Source organism: Apostichopus japonicus, chromosome 17, assembly GCF_037975245.1.
Source record: "Apostichopus japonicus isolate 1M-3 chromosome 17, ASM3797524v1, whole genome shotgun sequence".
NCBI lineage: Eukaryota > Metazoa > Echinodermata > Holothuroidea > Aspidochirotida > Stichopodidae > Apostichopus > Apostichopus japonicus.
In genome coordinates, this window is record NC_092577.1 from 28,428,706 (window position 1) to 28,455,926 (window position 27,221).

The 27,221-nt window shown below is 37.1% G+C and overlaps 3 protein-coding genes across 5 annotated transcripts in view; all 3 read left to right on the top strand.

The window, feature by feature from the left end:
* Positions 1 to 2,872: 2,872 nt before the first annotated feature.
* LOC139984754 (uncharacterized) lies at positions 2,873 to 12,006 on the top strand. Its single transcript, XM_071998789.1, has 6 exons — positions 2,873 to 3,079; positions 7,167 to 7,475; positions 8,047 to 8,274; positions 9,461 to 9,736; positions 10,079 to 10,354; positions 11,266 to 12,006. Exons 1-6 carry the CDS (start codon positions 2,995 to 2,997, stop codon positions 11,634 to 11,636), a joined length of 1,545 nt encoding a protein of 514 aa, XP_071854890.1. The 5' UTR covers positions 2,873 to 2,994; the 3' UTR covers positions 11,637 to 12,006.
* Positions 12,007 to 17,412: 5,406 nt separating this feature from the next.
* The window catches only part of LOC139984758 (uncharacterized), a 56,089-nt gene continuing 46,280 nt past the window's right edge, over positions 17,413 to 27,221 (top strand). Inside the window, exon 1 of the mRNA XM_071998796.1 lies at positions 17,413 to 17,444. The gene's annotated coding sequence lies outside the window, so the exon portion shown is untranslated. The remainder of the gene's footprint in view (positions 17,445 to 27,221) is intronic.
* Positions 18,924 to 25,502, top strand: LOC139984761 (uncharacterized). Of its 3 annotated transcripts, XM_071998799.1 has the most exons (5): positions 18,925 to 19,149; positions 20,053 to 20,208; positions 20,784 to 20,898; positions 22,351 to 22,407; positions 23,714 to 25,502. In XM_071998799.1, exons 2-5 carry the CDS (start codon positions 20,149 to 20,151, stop codon positions 23,950 to 23,952), a joined length of 471 nt encoding a protein of 156 aa, XP_071854900.1. In that variant the 5' UTR covers positions 18,925 to 19,149; positions 20,053 to 20,148; the 3' UTR covers positions 23,953 to 25,502. The 3 variants fall into 3 exon arrangements, with proteins under 3 accessions (XP_071854902.1, XP_071854900.1, XP_071854901.1); XM_071998801.1 differs by lacking the exon at positions 20,053 to 20,208 and having other exon boundaries at positions 18,924 to 19,149; XM_071998800.1 differs by lacking the exon at positions 18,925 to 19,149 and having other exon boundaries at positions 19,297 to 20,208.

A 27,221-nucleotide genomic window follows, 5' to 3' on the forward strand; every position in this document is an offset into this window, starting at 1 on the left:
TAGTACACAGCCCGTCGGACTGGTTCCTCAGTTGCACTACAAAATTCAGTGGGAAAAATTAAGATTACATGGTCTCAAATGAAATGTTTATAATTATTACAAATTTATTAAGGACAAATGGTGTTGAATGCCATCCAAGGGTGCTCTGTTGCTTAAATGAAGTTTAACGAACGTATTCTGGTTGACCTCAAAACCAACGGATTAACATTAACTATATGAACTTCCATGAGGAGCCGACGTCACCATCAAGTTAGCCTAAACGAATATTCCAGAAACAAATATCTTTAACGAAACATATCTTGAAAAATACTGGAATAGCTACAGAAACATTATTGGACTCAAAGTTGTCTGTTTTCTTTGTATTATAACATAACAAAAAACAAAAAATCTGCCTTATTCATTATTTAATTATTTAATTGAGTTAAAAAGTTACTTTAAAATCTATCAGTCGATCATTCTCCCATGATTGAATACCGGGGATACTTTTTAAGACAAGTCACCCAGGAAAGAATCTGAGTACGAAAACCAAACTACCAAACGTCTGATCCGCTCTCAACCCCAGTCCCCTTGACTTTGTGATCACGCCAGGTGTGTATCATCATTCCCCTCGAAAGGGAACAGATACTACAAGTGATCTTCGGGGATGTCTTCAACTCTTCGGTCGATCTGTTAGTTGTACACGTCTCAGGATAAAACTAGTTTGATCTCGGAAGAATGTTATCCGATTCCTTGTTCTTTATTCTATTTCAATGAACTGCATTCTGATGAACAATGAACAGATGAACATAACTGCCATTTCTGGAATACCAAGTAGTCCCCGTAATGTCGAACACGTAACTCACTTATGGACTTTATCGATAGTCAATGACAAACCACATATGCCTTATTTGAAACAAGTTTATAACAATAGAGATTAATGCCATTCAAGTGGTCCATTTGCTTTCATATACTTCGAAAACCTGCACGACAAGATGTTTACACCATGTGAGCAGTCGAAAATTCACAGTGAACGTTTAGCGCTTTAATTAATTACCGGCTCCCGGTAACACGTATCAAGCATTCAATTATTGATGACTATATAACGACGAAAGGACATTAAGCATATGGACATTAATTAACTCTTACTTGAGGTACGTCCGTGATGCTCACTTGCTTTCATTATTAACATTTGCTGCAAAATCAACTTTGATAGCATATTTTCTCGCAATCTGGGAAATCAAACTCGACCTTTTCAAGGAAACTTAAGGTCCCTGAAAAAAGTATCGCCTTGTAGGACCAGGGACGATTATATAAGAAAACCCCTTTCATGGGTTCCAAATGAGCAAAATAGAAGACTGAAAATTAAATTCGTTTACAATTCGTTATTTGTACAAGTGGATAGATCCAGTTATACCCACGTGTTATGTCATGAATTAATTAAGGCGACGAACTAACAAAACACTTCAAACGTTATATAACGGAGGAGACCTCCCCCACCACTCTTCACTTGTTTTGTTGTTGAAAATAACAAGGTTCGCCATGGACAGACTTGTAGCACGCTGCACATGCATGCATCCTTGCATTAGTTTGTACCAACGTTTTCTGACGCATCACCATATACCGATAGTATACTGACTCAAGCACACCCCCTCCCCTTGCCCCACCTCCCGACTGACCAAAAGAAGTTGAGCTGCAAACCCAACCACCCTCCCATTTCATTGCCCCCCCCCCCAGGTTTCGTTAATCGATAACCTAAGCAGAATATGGCTCTCTTTCGAGGTCATTTTCCATTCATATGACGATTGTACTAAATATAGTCTTAGGTAGATTCCGAAGCATATTGTGTTTGACTAAAAGTGGAACCAAACAATTCAAAAAATCTATCCAATATTTCCGCTCTCGCAAAATGTATTACATTTAAAAGTAAGCTAACAAAATAACTTGTGACGTTGATAAAAGTGAAAGATAAGAAGTTTCCAAACAGAAAACGATGTTTTTTCTTCTTAAAAGTGTAAAGAACTAATATACTTTTGTTTTGTTTTTAAGTACTAATTCAGTTTTTGTTTTATTAAGCACTAATATAGCTAGGGTCCTATTTTTCGAAAGGTCACATCTGAAGAGAAAAAACCTGCTATTACGTTGCCATACTCAGACTATATAAGTGCTGTGACATCAGACTAGGCCTTTCGTTACTTGATCCGACTTATGTGAATAAACACCCGCATGGTTATTGAAACTGAAAACTGAGTATAGGGATAAATTTAGGTAGAATTTAGTCTTGACATATCATAGTTCAAGAAAACAAAAGATGAGAAAATTAATATTTGTGTAACTATGCCGCCGGTTTAATTCAGGTTGATAACATGCTGCATTATTTGGAATGATCCTTTAAAGGACCGGGGACGGCGCAGAAGTCATGCATTTCTTCTTATGGCTGCACCGATGTGCAATGCACTATACCCGCTGGCTTGTTGCGTAAATGTATGCCCATTTAAAATGAAATTTGAATGATTTTAACTATTGTTATCATAAGATCATGACCGTATTTCCTCCTTTCAATTTCTATTTTTTAGACATGGTGAAAAAAGTGTATGGGTGGGGTGACGGGTGTTGGGTGGGATAGGGGTAGGGGGCATAAAGCCATTGACAATGTTTGCTTTTGTTAAAACCCTTTCAACGAGAGTATATGTTGTTTTCACAAACGGCTTTTCTCCTGCGCAAAAATATTGGCAATGTTTCAGAATGTCCAAGTACTTTCACTTTGTTTTGTATTACTGACTAAAAGAACTATATCCCTTTCTGTTTTTACTTTATATATTATCTATTTATAGTTGTTTTATTGTTTTGTTTTTGTTTTCAATTTGAATTACTTTTTCTCTCGATCGTCCTTCAGTTCCAAATTTACGCTGAGGGCTGCATCTGACTGGTAAAAAGTGAAGTACCTTCTTGTCGATTCCAAAGTCTGTTCAAAAATTGGTCCGTCAGTTTGTTTGTTGTTGTCTGATATAGTTTATCATGCTACTTGCTCTGTATATTACTGCTACTTTGCTTCGGTCTATTGTCTTGCTTGACATACACATCGGAGCCGTGGAGGCAAAAGGTAAGTAGTCTGCAATTTCATACCCTTCATATATATATATTGTTGTCATGATACAAACCAAATATTATGATACATTAAATTTATTGGTACTTTTCTTTCATGGTCATCGTCACCTGATTAGTGTTGGTGTGGTGGATGTGTCTCTGTCTGTGTATGTGTGTGGGTGGGTGCCCCTAATGATTTTCAAAGCAACGACCTTCATCCGAGCGTGGCGCCAATATATAGGGGACACTTTATCCATGCCTGAACATTGGTCTCTTCTGCCCCCCCCCCTTCCTCATTGGAACCCTATGTAGGAATTTCCTCTTAGCTTGTGGTCCTATTGAAATATATAACACATTAGTTGAAAATCTGCACTCAGTATGTTACTCCTTAACACTGGATGCTAAAGGGTGATAACCTCGAAGTTCTTTGTCGTTGGACAAACTTTAAGCTTTCCTAATAGCAGCAAAACTATTCGAGAGAACATCGTGGTACGTAGGTAAGCAAGCTTAAACGCAGGGATCAAGGTTGGTCTCAACTATTCACGCTATATCAGGAGCCAACGCAATGGTGTTATTACCTAAATGGGAAGACCATATTTTGTAGTTCACTGACAGAAATTTAGCAAAACACGGGGAAAACGCCTCATTCAAGGTATGATACTTTGCAGTAGCGTAGAGAGCTATCAAAATGTATGTGTGTGTGCGTGTGTGTGTGATGGGTGTGTGTGTGTGTGGGGGGGGGGGGTAAAACACTGGCGTATTTGGGGATTTTTCTCAGAAGAATGTAAGTTTTGCACATTTCTACTCCAAATGGGAAGGTGGGAACTTTCTCTCGAAATTTTCTGCTTTTGTTTTCTCTCTCTCTCTCTCTTGACTATATTCTTAAATATTCTCATTTTGATCTCAAATTTTCGACTAATTTGCCCTGAAGTTTGACATTTATTTTTCGTTCATTTATTTATTTTATTTGTTTTTTCCACAAAATCTATACAAAAAATGTAGCGAATACAAAGAGTTATGGAATGTGAAAGGAAGTATATCAGGAAACCCTTGTGGGCTTATCTAGTGATATACTCTCTGTACATAGAGTACACAAATAACTTACAAAAAGAATTAAGAAAAGAACTAAAGAAATAGAAGAAAGGAAGAAAAAGAAATGAAAGAAAGAGGAACCTCAATCTCAGTATAAATTGAAGTAAAATCTCTTTAATTTGTATTTAAACGAATTTCAGGAAGGTTGTGACCTGATATTAAGCAGCAAAGAATTCCATGTGATGCTTGTACGATGTCGAAGGCTATATTTTCCTACATTGGTGTGAATGCGATAAGAGCGTATAAACTTCGTATGTGTCGTGTGTTATCATTGTGAATGGTATGGTTGTGAACAAAGAAATTGTCGAAAGCAGGTGTGATCTGTCCATGAATAGCTCCACAGGCAAATGTGGCTACATATACATTTATTAAATCAGGGAGCTTGAGGATGTTAAGATCTTTGCAAAGTTTACTTATATGTTAATTGTAATTGGCAATTGAAACGTGTCTAATTGCTCTTTTTTGAATAACTAAGGGCTTATATTCAACATGTGTGATTGGTACCAGACCATACTAGTATGCAGTATGTAAAATGTGGTGCGAATAAAGTAAGATACAACGAACGCAAAATTCTCTTGGGTAAAACATGCTTAAGTTTGAGAGAATGCCACAGCCCTTAGCAGTTTTAGTTGCAATAGACTGTATGTGATTGTTCCATGTTAAACGGGAGTCAATATAAACACCTAAAAACGTAGTGCAATTCACTCTTTGCAGACTCTCATTGTTCATTTTAAGATCTAGATTAACTTCATCGGCCTTACGCTTACTGTTAACAAAAACGATATAGTTAGTTTTCCTGACGTTTAGTGAAGTGTGTTAGCAGTAAACCAATCATGAAACTTAACAAGTTCTAAGTTAATAATATGTTCCAATACATTTGGGTCATAACCAGTGAAAAAGACACTTGTATCGTCCGCGAAAAGGATCGTAGAGCATAGAGTGGAAACATTACTTATATCTTTTATATAGATAATAAAAGGTAGAGGACCTAGGACAGAGCCTTGAGGAACACCGCAGCGAATAGTATGACTTATAGACTTAGTATCGTTAAAACTTGTAAATTGGATTGTATTATTAAGGTAACTTGTTATCCACTCAAGGTATTTTCCTCTGATGCCATCATGGAACAATTCCACTTGCCAGAGAGCAATTAACAATGTGAACTAGGGGTTTGGAAATATATGCAATATTGGAAATATATGCAATAACTTTTCCAATTATGCCAGGTTTCATGTCATCAAAACCTGCTGATTCATTGGTAGACAAACAAGATAAACCCACTGTATTGAGTTCTTCCTCATTTGTTGGTGCCATAAAAAAAAAATGTATAGGAATTAGGCCTACCGAGGTAAGAATTAGCAGTTGTCCTACTCTGAATAGCAGCAGCCAAATAAGGCCCAATGTCGACAAAGAAACTATTAAAAGCATTTGCATTTTCCTCAGGATCAGTCACTACATAATTGTCGTCGTGGTTGAATGCAGTAGGATAAGTTGTCTTATTTCTTTTCTTGTTCAAGATATTGTTACTTACTAGACCATGTTTTCTTAATGTCATGTCTGCAATCATTAAACTTTTCAGCAATATATTTTTTCTTAGAGATACGTATGATGTGGTTTAACTTGTTACGATAATTGCGATAGCTCGTTACATTGACGCTAGATGGATCCTTCAGAATTTTTTTATAAAGTTTGTTTTTGCGCTTTACTGACTAGAGAATGCCACTACTTATCCACGGGTGTCGCTTTTTCGGCGTTTGAAGTTGGTACTGTGGATAGACGGAAAACAAATATCATAAATATCTTTCACAGTAGCAAAATTATCGTAGGATGAATTTGCATTATTGTCATCATAAATATGGTCACTCATCACTGAGAGAAAAGAATCGATGTTGGCCTTGGAGTAGTTTCTAGTGAAGTAACCATTCAAGTAGTTCACCTTCTCAAACTTAGTAAATAAGGATATAGGAAAATGGTCACTGATGTCGGTGATTAGCACCCCAGACAACAAATTAGCGCTTAGATTGGTAATGATGTTATCGATTAAAAAAACACACTCATCTTTTACTCGTGTAGGCTTAGTAATACAATGAAGAAAGTTACTTGAGAAAAACATGTTGAGTATATCGGAGGATTTTTCCATCAATAGATCGATGTTATAGTCAACCATAATATAGCCATGCTTCTTTTCAGCAGTAATTGTATCCATGCTATTATGAATATGATTATTAAACTCCTTCAGAGAGCCATGGGAAGGTCTGTTAACTATTCCTACAATGACTGGCTTACCACCTAAACAAAGCGGGTCTGTAATTCGATCACTTTCGATTGCTTCATTAACAACAAAGATCGCATTGCGCTTCGTAAATTGTACTTTATTAGTAATAAAGAGACATACTCCTCCGCCTGTTTTGTGAGTCCTATGACTTTTCTATACCAATGTGAAACCGTAAAAGTGAACAAATGGAGATTAACTCTCTCTGTCCCAGGTTTCCGAGAACCCAAGTACTGTAAACTCATGGTCTAAAAGAGATAGGAAGTTAGAGATAGGATCAATATTTTTGTTCACTTTTTGCTTACTTTTTTCCTCAAAAATTGAAATGTTTAACCCTACTTTTCTCACAACACAACACTGCGTATAATATGTAACTATTCTTGCACAAAATAACACTATTTTCTAAAAAGAAAAAAAAAAGAGTTCAGTTTGATGCAATGACGCTCAGGCGGGGATCCAATAGGGGAAGGGTCAGGGGGTGGGTTGGGTTGTGGGGGATGCAGAGCTATCCTTTTAACTCAACACGAAATCTTAAAAGTACTTATTAGCACAGCTACCTTACGTATGGACCGAAATATATGCCTCAAGTGTAGCTTAAATGTGCATCCTATATGCACCACTTCACGTATATGTATTTTCTCTTCTGTGGGAGCGGGGGGGGGTGGGCGAGAGGGTGAGAGGGGCTACATTTTATCCGCCCTTGCATATACATATGATCTTTCGTTGCACGCATCTCTAGATCCTAATATCAGGCTCGCTGGGGGTGACCTTCACCGGAAGGGCCGTGTGGAGGTCCTTCTCTACGGAGAATGGGGGACGATTTGTGACGATGACTGGGACTACCATGACGCTTTTGTTTTCTGTCGTCAACTTGGTTTCAAAGACGTCGATAAAGTTCGAAGAGATGCCTTCTTCGGGGAAGGAAATGGGCAAATATTTATGGATGGGATTGAGTGCGACGGTACAGAGAGGGCTATCACAGACTGCCCGTATACTAGCAACCACAACTGCATCCATTCCGAAGACGCCGGTGTTGTGTGCACTAGTGGTAAGCGTCCAGACTAGCCTGTTGCAAAGAATTAATCTTACATACATTTATTTAGGGTTTCAGCAGACATGTTTATAGGCAAAGGGTTTCGTTGCGTCGCCAACTTAAGGTTATTGTGACCAAGCCATGGTTTTCCCTTTTTTCTCCCTGTGTGGAGTGGAGGAGAGGAGGGGGACCTGAAGGAGGTGAACGGGGCAGCGGTACGTGCACCCAACTTGTGAAAAACCTTCGAAGTGTTCTTGTTTTGTTAATGAAAAATATCTATTTGTTTGTAATTGGAAACCGTGCAGCCCCCTTTTTGTCACATTGACAATGCTATGTTTTTTTTTGCAAAAGTTTGAAGTCGATCTTTAATTTCATCTTTCCTTGTTTGAGTTTGGTGGACTGAATTATCAGATTATGTTTTCATATGCCTTATCTATACTTCAACGATGGGGCATGCTGCCAGAAGCCATCGTAATACACAGGTTTAAATACAATCACGATAATGTGCATATAAAAATACAGTGTAATTGGCTAAATATTACGTCATTCCGGTTACTTTTTATGCATGATGCCATTCCGTCTGTAGATTTCGTAGAGTTATGTCCAAGTAACAAAACAATTTCGGTAACATCTGACGTCATCAAAGCGAGGGTCAATTGGACAGGACCATTCACGGGAAGTAAAGACGTTAGTACAGCATGCAGTCATTCCACTGGGGACTATTATGACGTCGGAATCACCATGGTAACCTGCTCATTCAGTTCATATGTGCATACTTGGACATGCCCATTCTACATTGCCATTTATCCAACAGGTAAGCCTCACTTTATACGCTTTTTAACGAGAGATCCCCAAAAATATCAGGTCACGTGGTATCGCTGCCATTTTGACTCCATTCTACACAACATACAGCACGCATCAGAGTCAAAGTGGCATTGCGACTGACCAGTTGTGGCAACTGGGACTATGATTAAACATTCCTTACAGATTTAGCTGCCCTCTTGAGATTTGCAACCGTAAGAGGCAAGTGGAAAAAGTTATGACATTTCTAGTTTCCAGATCTGGGGATAGGGGACGGAGAGTTGTGCTGACGGGGGGAGGGGGATTAAGTTTAGAACCATAGTGTCACAGTGACGTCATGCTTGGTTTGGTTTGCAGATTATTTTGAGCGACATCCCTTCAGAAAATACTTCTTCAACACTACACATATCCGTTCAATGTCACATGATTACGGACAGCATGAACGAGTTCGGAAGATTAATATGGACAGTTCAAGTTGCCGTCGATACATTAACATTTGTATTTAAATAAGTAAGCAATATTCTAAAGTAAAATTATGTTAAAATGCCTACACGTATATTAATCTCAATAAAATGAAGAAACTTGTGTTAACTTGTCATTTTGACGTAAAAAATGTCAAAACTGCTCATGCACTCTGAAGTTTAGCGTTCCCATAGACTATAGAGTTTCGACGACGAATGGAACTAGGTTAACAATAGTGACGTCATATTTGGTTTTCAAGTTCTAAGTTCAAACTCTTTGTTAATTGCCCCAGTAGTCAGTATAACAAATGATTTTTCTCCTTTTTTGCTGACTTCAAATTCCATGTGAAAAAAAAACGGTTATATGTATGAATGAAAAGATAAACCTTTACCAGTTCGCGCATGCAGGAATTTGCCAAGGGAGAGGCGAACCTGTTGGCAAACTATCAAAGCTGCAGATTCTGCATTGAAAACTATCTAAGCGTACCGCCACCATGAGTTGGCGCTACGCGCACAAGAAAATTTTGGATGAAAATGCCTCCCAGATCGCTTGCAATGGCACTTCCCAGGCCTTGTAAGTTGCATCTAAGCTTGAAATTACTAGCGATATCATAAAAACATACACAAAAATGTGCTTCGGGGGGGGGGCGGTTGCCCCCTTCGCTGCCCCCCCCCCTTGGCTACGCGCCTGCGCGCATGCCACATATGCCCATCACCTTACTGTTTTATATTGGACAGATTATTTCAGCATTAAACAGTTCTGCCCAATGAATGTCACACAAACCATTGAGAGGGAGACTAACGGGAGTCACATTCAAGTCTTTTGGTCGGATTTCACTCTCGATCAGGGCCGTTATAATACATCAAAGTCACATGTACCAGGAGATGCTTTCCCATTGGGTGTTACTAGAGTGACGTATACCTACTATGGTAATACAGACTACGTTTACCGTCTGTGTACATTTTATGTACATGTCATTGAAGTTAACACCCCGGAATCAACAACGAGGCATGGTAAGTTTTATTTATTTATATATCTACATTTATTTTCTTTTATTTATTATCGAGAGCAAAAAGACTGCTCACGATAAGCTCATTTTGGAAGAGCCCGCGATTTAAACTGAATGTCATTTAACCGTAAATGCTGATGCAACCAACAATAAATTTATGAAACAATAAAACAAAATTCTGTGCAGGCGAGCCGTGCATTTCAAAGCAAAGATATAACGGGATTAAACTCCCCCCCCCCCCACCCCTGCTCTTTGAAAATAAATTCTTAGGACTACGCTACGACTAGGCTACGCGCCTGCGCGCATGCCACATATGCCCATCACCTTTCTGTTTTATATTGGACAGATTATTTCAGCATTAAACAGTTCTGCCCAATGAATGTCACACAAACCATTGAGAGGGAGACTAACGGGAGTCACATTCAAGTCTTTTGGTCGGATTTCACTCTCGATCAGGGCCGTTATAATACATCAAAGTCACATGTACCAGGAGATGCTTTCCCATTGGGTGTTACTAGAGTGACGTATACCTACTATGGTAATACAGACTACGTTTACCGTCTGTGTACATTTTATGTACATGTCATTGAAGTTAACACCCCGGAATCAACAACGAGGCATGGTAAGTTTTATTTATTTATATATCTACATTTATTTTCTTTTATTTATTATCGAGAGCAAAAAGACTGCTCACGATAAGCTCATTTTGGAAGAGCCCGCGATTTAAACTGAATGTCATTTAACCGTAAATGCTGATGCAACCAACAATAAATTTATGAAACAATAAAACAAAATTCTGTGCAGGCGAGCCGTGCATTTCAAAGCAAAGATATAACGGGATTAAACTCCCCCCCCCCCCACCCCTGCTCTTTGAAAATAAATTCTTAGGACAAATACTCTCATTAAAAGGAAAGAATTCTTTTCACAATGAAAACCAAGATAAAACACGTACAGATCCAATTAAGAATATGTGCACTCACGAAAGTACATACAATTTCCAAGCTTTCGAAAGTTACTTCTCTGAATTGACGGGAAACCCAAAACAAAAAACACACAAGATTACACATACATTCATGCAAACACACTCCGCTTTCACTTTTCCAAATGATGTTTACTTTCAGGTAGTGGAATATTCCTGTCAATACAAGTACTGCCAATGCTTGATCAAAATAGGTTTTGTATTACAAAAGACATTATGTCTTTAGTTGGGTAAATGGATTCGAAACAAAGACACTTTTCAGTTCAGTGTCATGATGACGTCACTCACTGTCAACTCGCTGGTCTCACCGTTCACATGGTATGTATAGGTTTGTGGGAGGGGTTAACCTAACACGATAAGGGATAGGGGATATGAAGTAGAAATAGATCGGGCATGCAGGATCGGGGAAAGGTGATAGAATTGGGTTAGAAAGGTAGGGAGGCCTTTACGATGAAACATGGTTACTCGATGATATATATAAAGCTTGTATTATTAATTTGATTACATGCAGTTATTACACGACCATAGTGTTTTCATCCTTTCTTTATTCACAGGCACCGGGTTGTGGTTCGCGTCCATCATACTATTCACCACCGTGGTATTAGTAACAATAATGTTCATCACCTGGCGGAGATGCAGCTTAAACCACGGAGGTGATCAGACTGCAGAGGATATGTGCTCAACGATTGTAGCAGACAACAGGCGAGTTGCCACGAGTTTCCAGGACAACCGAACATCTTTCGACGAAGCCGATTTTATGCACGTTCCGATGAAAGCGAGCTGTGAGGCTCAGAAACCGAGTACTTTCAGTCCGGTACATGTCGAGGAAATGCCGATTTATGAAGAACCCAAGCAGTGTCAGACTCAGCCCAAAGCAGATGGTCCAACTGCATACCGCTATGAGGCAAGAGTAGATTCCGCGTAACCGATACGTGTACCTTATTTACATAACGTTTCCTTCAATCGGTTTCATAATGAAGATTACATTATTACAGACTCGCTTAATTTCTCGCTTTTTTTAATTTCTCGCTTAGATACCTCAGAACATTTGACGTACAGATTTATCGAAGAAAACTGACGACGCATCTCTTCTGTAAATTAATCTATGTACGCAAAACATGGAGCATAAACATTACAGTGTAAGCCAAATACAAGACACTAGACTGGGGCCGTACGTTTTTTCCTAGGAGCGTTAGGGGCTATTATCATATATAGGCGTATCCAAACCATCGCGCATGCGTGTTACTCATAGACACGTGTTACTCATCGATCGCTGTCATACTTTTTACGAGTAACACGCATGCGCGAGGGTCTGGATGCGCCTATATATGATAACTACTCCTTATCCACCTAGGGAAAAAAATTACGCGAGCCGTACATTAGCAACTATTCGTGGATTTTATTGGTGTTGAAATGAGGGTTTCTTGATTATATACAGTGTTAAAATACCCACGCTCTGTCATAGACACTATGTAAGCAACCAATAAAATGGTGCTTGTACTTGCAAATATTCATGCTGCAGCAGCCTATTCGACGACATTCATTTGGCTAGCTAGGAATGCAGGCCCGTTTGTTTGGTATAGGAAGGTGTCGATCACGTTAGGTTAAAACACGATAGGGAAGTGCGCAGAATTTGAAAGGTCGATGGGAGGGAGAATTTTAAGTATCCCCCACCCCTTCAGACTGATATAAATATCGGAATGAACCTTTATGGAAGAGCGTCCAAAACCCGGACTGAATGAGAAACATTCCCAAACTGAACGTTTTACCCCCACCCCTTCTTTTTTGCACACGCCACTGAGATAAACATTCATCTCTTCATTGCTAAGTATACGTTTGTTATTTTTCTAGAAAGATTTAATTTCAGTGGTCAAGGGCTTAAATGGGGGTCCGAAGGGTGATGATGGGGTCCTCCTCGCCCTCTTCAAATTTTGGCATGCAAGATGTGTAGAAAAAAGGATAAATGAAAAGATCGGGTAATAGGCTAGTGACCGTACTGAAGGATGCTGAACATACTATCCAGTTCCGATTTAACTAAAGGTCCCATGGTCACGTCCCTCATCGGACTTAACATTGTAAGACATATCAGATTTAAAACAAGTGCAATGAATGCAAGAAAATAATCACGGTTCCCCTTAAGATACGCTTTGTGTTTGGTTAATTACCGAAATACCCGAAATAAGAGGAATTTGATAGATTTCATCTAATGAACTTATAAATAACCAACAAATAATTACTGATCTAAAAGTATTTTGAGGTAACTTTGTTATTGCCATTTCAAATCACTCCGCATGTCCCACCGCACATCGAAGTGGTGCTGCCCCTCCGCCGCTTCCCCTCCAGATTGAATCCCCCCACCCCATCTCTATTTGGCTATATTTCTCTAGTCTAATTTTTATAAGTTGTACACTTGCACCGAAATGTTTTTTTTACCTTAATTTCTTCCCAGCTCAAATTTCACTTAAAGTAAATGAAAGAAAAATCATGAAATGTGTAGTAGTTCTCATTTCTGTGTTTGCCAATTACAATAATGTATCGTAATTATTATGTTACAGCATATTTGACGATATGCGGGTGCAACAACCTTACTAGCCAATTAATGAGCCGGCTTTGTGCTGGAAGGGGAACTGTTAGCAGCGGGGGGGGGGGGGGAGTAACTACGCTGTCGTTAGTTTGTATATCGAAACTTGAGCGGTAACCCAGCAAGGTTCAAGACCAAAGCCAAATGGGTACACACAGGGGTAATTTTAAATGTTGGTAATTTTCTTCAATGCACATGAATTATGCGCGCTTTAGAGTGAAATATCTTGCCAAGGATCTTGCATTAGGTCAGTGATTACTCGATAACAACGGTGGAATTATATCGGTGGTTATTACATTAAAATTCTGAGGTCTTACACCAGTCTGTGAAATCACTGTTATAATATAATACGTGGAAGTTCCCCTTTTCAGACAACTGCATGTGTATACTTATATTGAGATTATGCCTTTCATTAGACTATAGTCTGTTATAATTTGACGACAATTAATCGTATGGCAAATACGAAGTAAAACCGAGCGATTATTGAAGGTGTATGAAAAATATCAAAACGAAACCTGGAATATTATGGGATGATATAATGCAGCCAACAAAGCTGTAACAAACCGTAATCTTCGGCCTGGTTCCTTTGGGCTGTAACGTCCATAATTTCTGAGGGACTTTCACATGCATAAAACACAGTGGGTACACATATAGCCTAGCTCCATGGAAGTTTACGTTCTTTTTTTCGGAGGGTCTCGTGTTGAAATATATATCCTGCATTTTTGTGATGAAGTGAATTAACGAGGATAGATATCTGTCTATCCACAACAACTGTTCGTTCAATTTCTGTAAGTTTCTCTAATATACCGTAAACTTAAAACACAAGACTTTCCTGTAGTGGCATGGACGAATTTCTGCAAATGAACAGAAAACTGTTGTAGTTTTACAGTAATTTTTAGCAGTGTCATAAACAATACTAATGTACAGTAATATTAAAAAAATTAACAATATAATGTTATCATAATATATCATTGTACCATGTAATACTATATGAAACAATATTAGTGAGGATGTTTTACATTATATTATATTATATTATATTAAGGTATAATATTATTATATGATACTATGTGAATCGGGTGCATGCTCCATATATAACACATGTTTTCAGCCAAAGTCTGGGGGTGTAGCAAACCATTGCTTTAGAGTTGATTAGGATATAGTAATTAGATATAATAATAAATGGCAAGAAAAACTATTGATTTATAATGTCAAGCTGAACTCTTAGGGGTTTTTTGTGTAGCTTCTTCTTTTGTTGGTCTTCTTAAGTTTCGGTTTTAGTACATTTGTAATACTTGTTTAAAGCTGGGTAATTTAGTATATCCTTGATGCGTGGTGATAGTTGATCGCGTGCCTGACAGACTTCCGTACCGGATTGAGAGCAAGTGGCTCAGTTCAGTTAGCAAATAATTTGTGACCTTATTATAGATATATTTGATGTAATGACAGGATGCTTAAGCTGGGATGATGTTAAGTTACTTTTATGGCATAACATAGGAATGTGATAGGTGGTTCCCCTACTAGTTGACTGCATGTAGCGTCCTCAAAGTGCACACTTACTGTACCATGACACCTCGTAACTTTTTCAGCTTTACAATTTACCTGAAATAGTAACTTATAGATATGACTTGAAAAAGCTTCTTGTCATTTCTCAAAACCAGCTCTACATTAAGACTGATGAATATCATAATTGTTCTGCTTAGCTTTTTAGTACTGAAATATCATGACAATATATGCCATTATAGACCATTAGCAGGTTTTATTTAATATCATGAAGTAAATAGTAAATCTGCTTCGACAATTGTGTTTTCACGAAACATAAAGCCTTATTCTGCTTTCAGGCAGATGGCCGACTGCGAATAGATTATTTGCTTACATTGAAGCTTGAACTTTTGCAATACAGTAACTCAATTACTTTGCCCTATGGTACCCTCCTAAGTTCCAATTGATCTTCAAATTATCAATTACTGTAGAAATGGAATGCATCAAAAAGCTATATACAGAATATATACAGAATATATACAAAATATTACATAATATTATTAATATTATAGGGCAACCCAAGTACAATTATAACTAACAAAAAAACTTTATTATAAGTCGACGAATTTAGAATAACAAAGTAGTGCAAAATTCAGAAACTTAGCCATACCTGTTTGGGAACGTATGGTCAAAGAACTTACATTCTATATCAACAATGCACGGTAAGTTCATCTACTGCGTTACTTAGATGTGGCAAGGTATTTAACAGTAGAGTACATCACCACCCCACCCGACTAGTCACCTCCCAACCCACCACCCGGATCCCGTGCAAAATGGATCTTTCGAGAATAAGAGCTTGATCCATTTTAAGAAAATGAATAAACTTTTATAAATCTAGTAGGGTATGGAATTTTCATAAAATTAAATGTTCTTGTAAGTTGCAAAAGCACCATTCATTATGATACAAAGTAATATAAAATGATAGGGGTCATCTCGGGCCGCTTCCCCTTTCCCCAACCAGTCAAACTTGTTCTATACAAAGTGAATGTAGCATCTGGCAATATTTTGAACAGGAGAGGGCACCCGCCCCCAACATGATGTAAGACTATCCATATGATATATTTGGTCCATAAATACTGTGAAACTGAAATTCTTTATCTTCTAAAGATTGATTATTTCCACAAAATGTCGGCACAGGTTTACTGATGCATTGAAATTTCTTTCAAGAAAGGGCACTTGTAAGCTCACTATCAAACAGCGTGTGTGTCAGTCAGTTTCCTAACAGTGACGTATAGAAGAGAAGAAAAATATACTTACAGTATTAGCCTATCACTTGTAACCACTTATTAGCCTAACACTTGTTAGCCTATCACAAGCTAGTTCAAGTTAAAGGTATGGTACATAAATTACGAACACTTCACTTATAATGTGTCTAATGCAACCAGTGTTCAACATGCTAGGCATATACAATACTATAATAGTCATTTGCTAATACATACAGCGGATAAAACATTCAGGAATGGGGATTCAAAACTGTCATACCGGCCGCACACTGCCCCTGCTGGAATGCGATAGGAGTGGACTAGATGGTCTTTCGTATTCTGGAATATATAATAAGGGCCTGCTTAGTATGTTAAAGTTTACTTTCTGTCATTCCGTTTAGTGGGAATCAAAACTTATCAGGTTATCTTGAGCACTGATTTTGGGTTTGTAGATGTTGTGAAAAACGCCAAGTAGAACCTACCAAGTTAAATATTTCGACTAAAAGTATTTTTTTGAATAACATAATGTATATAATTGAATATATAGCTTCCGATAGATAGGCTGAATTGCCCAATATTGGACATGACTGTAATCAAATTGCCATTCGGGGAAGAAATGGGAAAATTCCCCCCGTTACCATTGTATTCGCTGTAAAACTGGATGGAGGGCCAAGCCAAAAATGGGTTCTTATCACCGATAAACAATTGTCATCGAAATGACAGTGTAAAACAGAAAAATAACGAATCTGCAAATTGGCGGAGAACGTGGGGTGGGTGAGGTGGGTGGAGTTGGAAGGGGGAAGGGTTTGGGGGTTCTCTCCGCTAGATTGCATTAAAAAAAGAAACTTTAAAAGAAAGAAAGGAAATTCTTAAACGTTTGTCTGTGATCCATACATGTATTGCATTGGGGACGAGACATTGTACCTTATCGACAATTCGAGAAATAATGATACTTAAATTGCTGTCCACGTCACACCCCTTAATACACTGAACTGGGTGGATAATCATCGTTTGAGGTGGTATATATATATATATATATATATATACCACCTCATATAGAAAGTATATATATGGTATATATATATATATATATATAATTATATATATATATTATATATATATATATATTATATATATATATATAAATATATTCACCAATACTCTTACCATTTAAGGAAGTTAAGGAACTATATATATACATAATCTTACATCCGTCATGATGTGTATACAACTCATCTTTCAGCCAATCATTTCTGTGTATCATGACTGGAGGCGTGCCAACCATTATTTTACAGAAGACCGTTGTTATCCGACTTATTTATTTCTATAAATTGAGATTTGGGTAGAACATTTTAGTATACACCATTTGATGTTCCTAAGAGTTGCATTGCTGAAGAAAAACATCCAGGTATGTTTGTATGTATGTGTGTATGGGTGTACTGACAGACCTATGTATACGAGGACATTTTCCTCTACAGGCCTATACATATGAGGACAATTGAAAAATGTGAGGACAAATTTCGTGTCCTCACATTCTAAGTACCTTTAACTGACCCCCCAGGGGTTGATCAACACTGCTATGGACTTATCTCGAATGTGTCCATATTTAGTACTTTTCCAATACCTGGTGTATACTGAATGTATGCTAAAATATATATAGCGCCCTCTATTTATGTATACCTCTACAAATATATACTTGTGAGGACATTTACAATATCCGAGGACAAATTTAAGCTAGAACCTATCCCCAGGCTATCAATACTCTATCAACACCAAAAAAGGAAATAGTAATGATAATAAAGTTGTGACGACCAAAACAATAACAATAGCACCAAAATAATATTAAGATATTATATTACTAATATATATATGTAACATGACTGACATATTAAATGTAAAAATAATATGCAAGATGATAAAAGTAATTATAATGATGATGAGGAGGAGGATGAAGAGAAGGAGAAGGATGTATTCCAACTTTATTTACCTATGAAGAATGATTAATGTAAACATTTCTCTCATTTTATATAGCAGTGGATATGGACCCATATTTACATGTTATACAATGTAAGATTATTGGAATGCGGGGAGAACATGACATACACTTTAACATAGACGTGCACTGCACTTTAAAAGTAAACATGAAGAAAGGAACAGAAATAAAAAGAAAGAATATGGCATCTTCCATTCAATATCCAATTTCCTTTGTGATAAGGTTTTCGAGCACAGAAAGTCGTCAACAGTTCAAACTTATCAAATTGACTTTTGTTCTAATCATTCCCTCGAGACTCATCCCCAACCATTTGCTTTGCTCCCTGCTCATGCAGCATGATATATACGTTTAATATGACCAAACATAGCAGAAGTAATCATATTTACAATCGTCATTCCTGCTTCTGCAATTTTAATACCTAGTCTTGTGTGCAGTCAAACCAGCAACATGTACTCGATATTATTTTAAAAACTCCAATCCCCCCATTCGGCCATGCTATTTTTAATTTGATTGGGGAGGTTCCTATGCCCTCCCCACCTGGCTTCGCCTTTGAGCATTTAGTGCTTGCTCTCAGTGCAGGGTTTCGGTTGTCTTATTTAACTCCAACTACCTATTTTGCATGACCCCCCCCCCCCCCATGAAAATCTTTAGAACCTCAGTGGTGCCAAGTGATGGCAGGGTTCCCCTTGTACGATTTTTTTTCGTTTCCCTATTTCCCTCCGCATCGTCCGTCATATTATGATTTTAATGCACTTGATGTATGCCACTCATATAAAGTCATACCCTCAGATTAATGTGAACCACGATGCACCCTTTAATGACCAAGCCCCTACTTGAGTTACCTTAGACCGTCACCTGGACCATATGATGTAACTTAACCCTCCCTCCCCCCACAACAACCCCTCTTAATCTCAGAGTAAATCTCCGTCTCCAATGCTAATCCCACTACTGTATCTGTGCAAGTCCGGTACGCAAGGATTGCTGTTACTGTATATCATTTTGTGGCCCAATTCGCCTTCCATAATTTAACAAGCATTCTTGCATGCTGTACGAATTGACATCGAAGTGGCATTGAATTGGCATCGAAACGTTTTATTACTTGCAGATATCGCCCTGCCATGTAAGTTACATTCCAAACTGCTCTTTGTGTTGATTAAAGACCTAACATGAGTTACCATAACGCTTCTGTGGTCAACACGTTACATCCTAGCCTAATTAGTCTACTTTAAAATTACTACCCTTACTACTAGCCTACCCTTCGAATAACTTAGTACTACTACTAGTAGTACTAAGTTATTCGAAGGGTAGGCTAGGCATGGTCTAACGTACGTAGACATACTGTAGTGTAACGTTAGGTTACCAAATACAGTACCCACCCAGAAGTAGTAGTAAAGTCTAGTACATTTACTGTAGCCTAGTAACTATAGGTCACTAAACAAAGTGTATTATGTTGTTGTAATACTACTATAGATAATCCTTTCACTGCAAGCATTCTGTCAACATATGAATTAGGCTATTCAATGTGACGGTCAATCTAATTCAACATTGGCTACCAAAGAAATTGTCACAAAGTGGTGTATTTCATTGATAGTATTCATACAGCCTAGGCCTAAGCCTACCACTTTAGTTGTCAGTTGTTGGATGTTACAGACTACAGTAAGGTTTCAAACAATTGAAGAAATAAGTGTTTGGGGTATAACACTATGCTTGCCACAACCTGATGAATTTTTTTGTTCGGAAAAGAAAGGAAAATTAGCTCTTGACAAAAACTTTTTAGTTCACTGTGATATAACAACTGGTTGAACTTGAGTTTATGGCCTTCGTGAAGGGTTAATATATGACCTGTTGCAAAACACATTGCATCCTTAAACATTTCTTGTCAGAGCTTACAGAATGCCAGTGAAAATGTCCTACGAAGTTGAAGTTGAAGGAAGAATTAAGTTCTTGATGCTTGTTATGGAGGCATATAAACTGAATATCTTCACCCTGGAGGAACTTCTTAATATCCTCATTGATTTCATAGATCATCTGGAATAGCTCTAGCAGTTGAGAAGCAGATAAAAACCTGTTTGTAACTTTGGAGCAGTCAGCTCACGAAAGAGTGAAGTTATTAAAGAAAATGAGACCTATGAGTCCTGCACCAGCAAAAATTGTAGTATCTTGTTCATCAGACATGACTGTAAGTAGTATTTTCTGCACACACAAAGGGCTAATTGGTTGTTCAAGTAGTCAGGATTCAAGTAGTCAGGATTTCTATACACCAAGGTTTTACAGTTATATAACTGCTAAAGAACAGCATAGAACTATCAATTTAAGTTGTTTCACTTCCTTTTGAAAAAAACTTTTGCAAGCAAAATACTCCACTTTTTAAAATTATATTTTGCACTATTGCTTACAGATACTGATATATAGATCAGGTAGAAGATAGTAAACAGGCTACCCATACCCATTTGTGATGGTGGATAGACTATTTCAACCGTTAACTTTAACAGTCATGTCCAAGATTCCCGAGCTGACCCTAGGTCATCATGTATATGTTTGATCTGCCACCAAAAAGTATGGTTGGATGACGATGCTTACTTAACCAGTGTTCTCCCATGATTATAGTATTAGGTTTATCAATGAGTCTTCATTAGCTTGTAAAATTGGAATCAAAGCAATTTGTGCCATATAAAGGTAGCTGCGTGTTATAGCATCATCTACAAAGTGTAAATATTATCACAAACCTTCCAAATTGTTACTTATTTGTTTTAGATGGATCAGGGCAGGCAATGTGTCAGATGTAGAGGCAAACTTCATTGTCATCCTAATGAGGAAGACCTGCAGATGGACAAGGATGGATTTGTCGAAAGGGTCTTGCCAGTGAAAGGTAAGTGTTGATTAGTCTAGTGCATTTCATGAAAGGTTTCAATAGTATCACTGTGGGTCATCAGGGTCTGTAGGCACATCTGGATAAGACATTAGGAAATGAAATTACAAATGGCTGAAAATGACTTTTAGATAGATGGATAGGTGTATAACAGACATGACATACATTAGAATGATATTTATTTAACTTCCAGTTCCAACTTTCAAAAATATTCCCCTTAAAAACATAGGGTCCACTTTAAAATTAACACATCATAATAACTGTTGTAATTCTTTTGTTTTGGGGCTTGTGCTCATGCGAGAGGTATTGATTTTTTAAAATTTTGGTCATCTGTATCAGGGCTCATGTTTAAGAAAGTTTTAAGGTTGTCCTTCGGATTACCTAACCTACTGTACCATGCCACATTACTGCTGTGGGCCATAATCATGTTAAAACTTGAGACAGTTCAATTTTACGGTTTTGTTGTTGCCATCCAGTGATTGAGTTGACTTAACTCGCCATCCAAAATGTTACGTTTCTTTATCTTAGCTCCATAAACTTTCTAGATATTGCATGCTCTCACAATGTAAGACACACTTAACAAAATTCATAGCAATGAATATCTGATTTATGAACATAAACTACATTGGTATCCAAACCTCAAGCATACAGAACTACAGTACATACAGTGATGTTGAGTTGGAAATATAAAAGGATTAATGCATCTACTATTAATATCTGCTGTCCTCACATACCTATGATAATGGATAAGCTGTGTATATGTGCCCTATGTATTTCTCACTTATCCACATGTTATACATTGCTTCTGTGATGTAAACATGATTTTATTAGGTGTAATGTATTCATGTCTAGGTTAATGCGTAAAATTGTGGGTTGTGAAATACATGTTCCACATTCACAGGGCATAAATTGCATTTGTGTTGAGAACCTATCACGCCTGTGTGATGTATATGTTACCAATGTTCACTGTCCTCATATTCATATGATTACATAAAACAGTGTATGTGTCTTTCCAGTCTAATACACATGGTAAACAGTGCTGCATTGTCGAAAACATGATGTAAATAATCTTAATGTATCCATTCTAGTGTACACTGTCCTCACATGTCTAGGATAATGTATAAACTGTGTATATATAGTCCTGAGATATGTTTCACATGCACACATGTGTGATGTATACCATATATTACAACGTTCACTGTCCTCACATGCATATGATTACATATAAAACAGTGTATGTGTCCAGCCTAATACACATGGTAAAGAGTGCTGCATTGTCAACAACATGCTGTAAATAAGTTTAATGTTTCCATTCTAGTGTACACTGTCCTCACCTGTTTAGGATAAATTATAAACAGTACGTGTTGAAAAAAATGAAAACTTGGGAAGAATTTCATGATTAATTTTCCAGGGATACAGTATTACATGAGTTCTTTTATGCTTGATTTTCAGTCACATTTACGGCAGACTCGTCAAGTACACCAGATATTCCTAAAAAGCTTCAGACAGGTAAGTTGTTTGGTTTACCATGCCACAATACCATAATCATGTCAAAAACTTGAGAATGTCCAATTAGATGCAGCAATAAATCATGCTTAAATCATATAGTTTGTAAGATGAAATTTAAGAATTATTCCTTTCATTTCTCTTTATCAATATTTATCTAAAAGATTCAGTGCAATGTTCTCTGACAAATCTTTTAGTTGAGTTTGACAATGCCCTTGTTTATTGATGTGTCAGCTACAATCTTGTCAAATGTATACCACTAGGTGGGCACAGAGAGGGAAGCTGCCATATTCTTTATTGGCAAACTTCTGTCACTTAACCATGAATGCAAGTTTAGAGATGCTTCCTCAAAGGTACATTTGAATTGCTGCAATTTAACCTCCTGCAAACCAACTCATGTTGATAGTACATTTGGAATTCCTTATAATAATTGTATAACTTTCTTCAGTGGCTGTCATGGGTCAAGTAAGGCAGTGGACAGGAAGTAAAGGACTATAAGACTACTAGATGAAAGAGTTTGTAGTTTATTTACAAGACAAAAAAAAACACCTGCAAAAGAAATAATAGAATTACAAACTGTTAGCATGTTCTTAACATTTTGGCACGTACGTGCAACACCATAAACCTTTACACATATGTTGATATTATAACAAAATGGACTGATATAGTGTTACATTCATACAGTTTATGATCCTAATATTCCCTCATTACTGTATGTGCAAATATTCCATCAGAGTCCACTTAATATAATTTTAAGCAACTCTTTGTACAACAAATACAGTATTAAATTAATTGGATTCTGAAATAAACTTAATGACAACAGCATCTATACAATGACTTATGGGACCGTTGTTTAAGTACTCCTGGTTCTACAGTTCGCAGCAAAACATGTGGGAACACAAAGTTTCCCTGGGCTGTAACACACATTTGAGTCAGTAACCCGACAATACAAACAATTAGGCAGGAACACACAGTTTACCTTTAACTGAATTCTGGCAGGAACACACAGTATACTGCACAGTGCCGAAGAGTGCAATGTCTCTCTTGCACCAATGCCCCAATTGCCGCTACTGCTTTTATATTAGTCCACAGCATCTCAGGCAAACATTCCATCCAAACACAGTGAATGAACGTCTCTTGAAGTTACGCAATTTTACCTGGTGTAGTCCAGATGACTCTGCATTTGCCCGCCTTGACACACGACATAGTTATGTAACTCATGCTTGGGTGAAGTGACAGTTGCATTTTGCTAATATTGAACTGTTTCACCTGCATTAGGACAATTCTATTGTTGTCCCTCTTAATACAGGCAAACGAAAGCTTCAGAGAAAATACGCATCAAGAAAGCCGTGGAAGCCAGAAGAAAAGAAATGTTTGCTCGCATTCTTCAAGGATGCCATTAACTCAGGGACTAATCCAAGCAGAGCCATGTGTGAATTGGCCAAAGAACAGTGTGAGACTTTGCAAGATCGTAGTTGGTCCCAAATAAAGGACTTTGTGGTCGCAGAAAGAAAACGGGTATTGAAAAAGGTTCAAAACAGAGAATGATTATTTACATCAAGTGAAAGGTTTGACAAGGAAAATTGCATGTTGTTTGACTTAAGTTACTTAAATGGCTTTACATCATAATGGCTATTTCTCTAGTTTTTTTTTTTATATTTTAATTTTTTTGTATTTTAGTTTTATGTTAATTTTTATGTTATTTTATTTTACATCATTTTATTTCACAACTTTTATTTAAGGTTATGTTTTATTCTAGATTATTTTATTTTAAGTCTGATGTCATGTCACGTTTGCTTTTGTTTGTTTCAGTTTGCTTGTTTTAATTTTAGTTTATTTCATTTAAGAAAAAGTCTCAATAAAAATCAGCAAAAAAGGTTCTCACAAACACTCCAAGCATTACAGCATTTTGTTGTCCTATAAAGCTAAACAATGATCCAATTTTCAATATGGAAGCAAATTTATGGAAAAGATATTATGTAAATAGGCTTTTAGGAAAATATCTTTTGCAAGAAAATATGTAGGACTACAGATGCAAATTGAAGCTATTGTTATGGTGGCAAAGATCACACTGAACACCAAGAGAATGTTTTGCTGTGAAAAAAAATAAACAGAAAAATACTAAAATAACCGTGCAACCCAAACAAGATATTCAATGCATGAAACTTTTCATTCTGTAGTATGCTAACAAATATTAAACAAGTGGGTGATGTTGCCTTATCACTTAAATGCTGCTGGTGAGAGTTGCTTTTGAGTATTGTGTATTTCAGTTTAACCAATTCCCAAAACTGCAATCTCCAAGGCATTAGTCTATGTTTAAAGAAAAAACTTGTCCCAAATTCTAAATTGACAGATCATACTTTCCTCCATAGTTTCCATGTTGCACTAATTAACAAATCTGTTATTTTGAACTGAAACTCGCTTTTGTTTTGTGCAAAGTAAAACTTTAACAAGGGTAGCTTAAATGTAGTGTGTCTGTCAGACAGAAGCGAAAATTTATTATTGATATGAGATTCCATAAACAACAAACCCCATTTGCTTCAGTTCTGAAAACGTTTGTAAGATTCCATTCACTAATTATGCTTGATTATGCTTAAATAGTAACTGTATTCACCTCCATATTTAATTTCAAGATGAAAGTTAAGAGTAACTCATGACCGTGTATGTTGTAATGCAGATGCAGTGACAGATGGTGTTTTATTGCAGTAGTGTATTTGATTAGTAGTTAAACATAGTGTATGTGTGTTTCCATTACTCCCATGTTAACATGAAGAGCAGCACAACTCCCTAATAGCTCAAACTCAGGGTGGGGTGGATGGGGGGAGGGGGTGGGATGTTGTTATTAGTAGGTGCTCATTCAAAGGAGGTCATGAGTCATGCATACTGTATTGTTTGCTGTGTTGCTTGAACATCAGTATCTTTAAGTGCTTTTCTCTTTATTCCAGATACTGCATTTAACACATGTTTTGTTGGAATATCAGATACAGTATATCTGTTGATATGAATATGCATGATCTATTTGTAAACCCACCATTCTATTTGAACTTTTCTCTGCATTGTTCAAAAGAGAGATCAGATACAGAGTGAGAACCAAAGAACTGTGTTTAGTGTTCTCTTTCATAAGTTAGGCTGTTTGTTTTAGCATGAACTATCTGTTTTCAAGTTTCTTCATTCTCTATAAGTCCACCATGACATCATTGAATCTCCTTTTGTGTGCACATATCTGCTTGCAATTTATCAAACATGTACTACCTTTTCTTGACCATGCAAATTTAGCAATATTTATCACCAAAGGTACATCTGAATTGAAACAATGTGACCAATGGTCATATGTGAACACCGCTGTTAAGCATCATCGGTGTTGTGGTATACAGTGCATAATGGTCACTGACCATCATGCACTGTATACCACAACACCGATGATGCTTCACAGCGGTGCTCACTTGTCAACAATCTTAACATTCAGACAAAGGAATGGAAACACTACATACCATTGTAATAATATTTTCATTAAAGAATTTTCCAGAATCTTGTGATGGAAAGTAAAGCAAAGGAAGAGTTCAGTTAGGCATGGTGTGATGTACAGTAGTCTGAGATTTACTCTGTCCCTTTATCACTTATGGTTAAACTTTTAAAACAAATATTAGTTGCCTTTCAAACATATTTAGGTGTTTGGGTTGGGTTGTTAAAAGTCATTTGAAGTATGTTGTGAGGTATGTTATAGTAACATGAAGAAATGTCCTGTCATGTATAGATTCTATCTCTATGTACATACACAGTGTATAAGCAAACGTGAGGACATGTCCTCTCATGTAAACAATTTTCCATACAACTGAGTATGGTGTATGTGAGGACATGTACTCCTTTACATACCATCTCCTATACTGGTGTGTATAGGAATGTATAGGTTGTGTATAAAAGGAAACTGAGTACATGTCCTCAGATGAATAAGTTAATGCATACATTTGTGTATAAAATGTCCTCGTTCTCGTACTTGGTAGAGGCACTTTTTGGCAAAAAATTGTGTCCTCACTTACATAGGTATGTCAATATGTATGTATGGGTGTATGTATGAATGGATTTATGTATGGGTGTATGTATCCGTGTCTGTAATCTAAACGAAACAATATTAGGCTTAGTTATTATAATTTGAACTGAAAATATTTCTTGTAATTCCTCAAAATCGCTCTGTGAATTCTTTTTCTAACTTTGTTTGTTGCTATTTCGATGCCCGAATATCGTGTCTAGGTAGCAATATGTGGTTCAGGCGGATCATTGAACCAGAGTCCCCAATGTACAGAGGCTCCCAAGAGTTGGTTCCATGATTTTGACAATTGAACGAGTGCTAATATGCATATGCTTTCGTCCACCTTTATCACAAACAACTGGCTCTTCAAGTTGACAAAAAAAGTAGCTGCCCACGGCCTTAACTCAGATACTCCTCGTAATTAAGCACATGTCGTTAATTAGTGTAAACTATAGAAGCATGGGCGATGGTTTACTTCTCAAATTGGAATCTGGAAGAAAAACATTGTAACCAATGGCAAAGCAAGTTATTGAAAAATAAGGGGGAAGGGGCAAAAAACTGGCTAGGATTAGGTACCATCCATATATAAATTTTAGCTTTACAGAGTCCCAATTTGACATTGGAATTGTCATGTTGACTACTTCATCTCAAAATACTTTTTTCTCGATATTTCGACTTTGTAGCAAAATGTGATATTTTATCTTCATTCTTTTCATTGGATATTTTATTTTTATATCTCAAAATGTGACTATATATCGAAGTTTCAGTTTTCTTCGGAATGTCGAATTTT

Coding starts and splice junctions, on each gene's coding strand:
- LOC139984754 (XM_071998789.1), top strand. CDS start 2,995: ATGCTACTTGCTCTGTATATTACTGCTACTTTGCTTCGGTCTATTGTC. Junction 8,275..9,460: donor CATTGCCATTTATCCAACAG/GTAAGCCTCACT, acceptor TATATTGGACAG/ATTATTTCAGCATTAAACAG. Junction 10,355..11,265: donor GGAATCAACAACGAGGCATG/GTAAGTTTTATT, acceptor CTTTATTCACAG/GCACCGGGTTGTGGTTCGCG.
- LOC139984761 (XM_071998799.1), top strand. CDS start 20,149: ATGAGACCTATGAGTCCTGCACCAGCAAAAATTGTAGTATCTTGTTCA. Junction 20,209..20,783: donor CTTGTTCATCAGACATGACT/GTAAGTAGTATT, acceptor TATTTGTTTTAG/ATGGATCAGGGCAGGCAATG. Junction 22,408..23,713: donor TCCTAAAAAGCTTCAGACAG/GTAAGTTGTTTG, acceptor CTCTTAATACAG/GCAAACGAAAGCTTCAGAGA.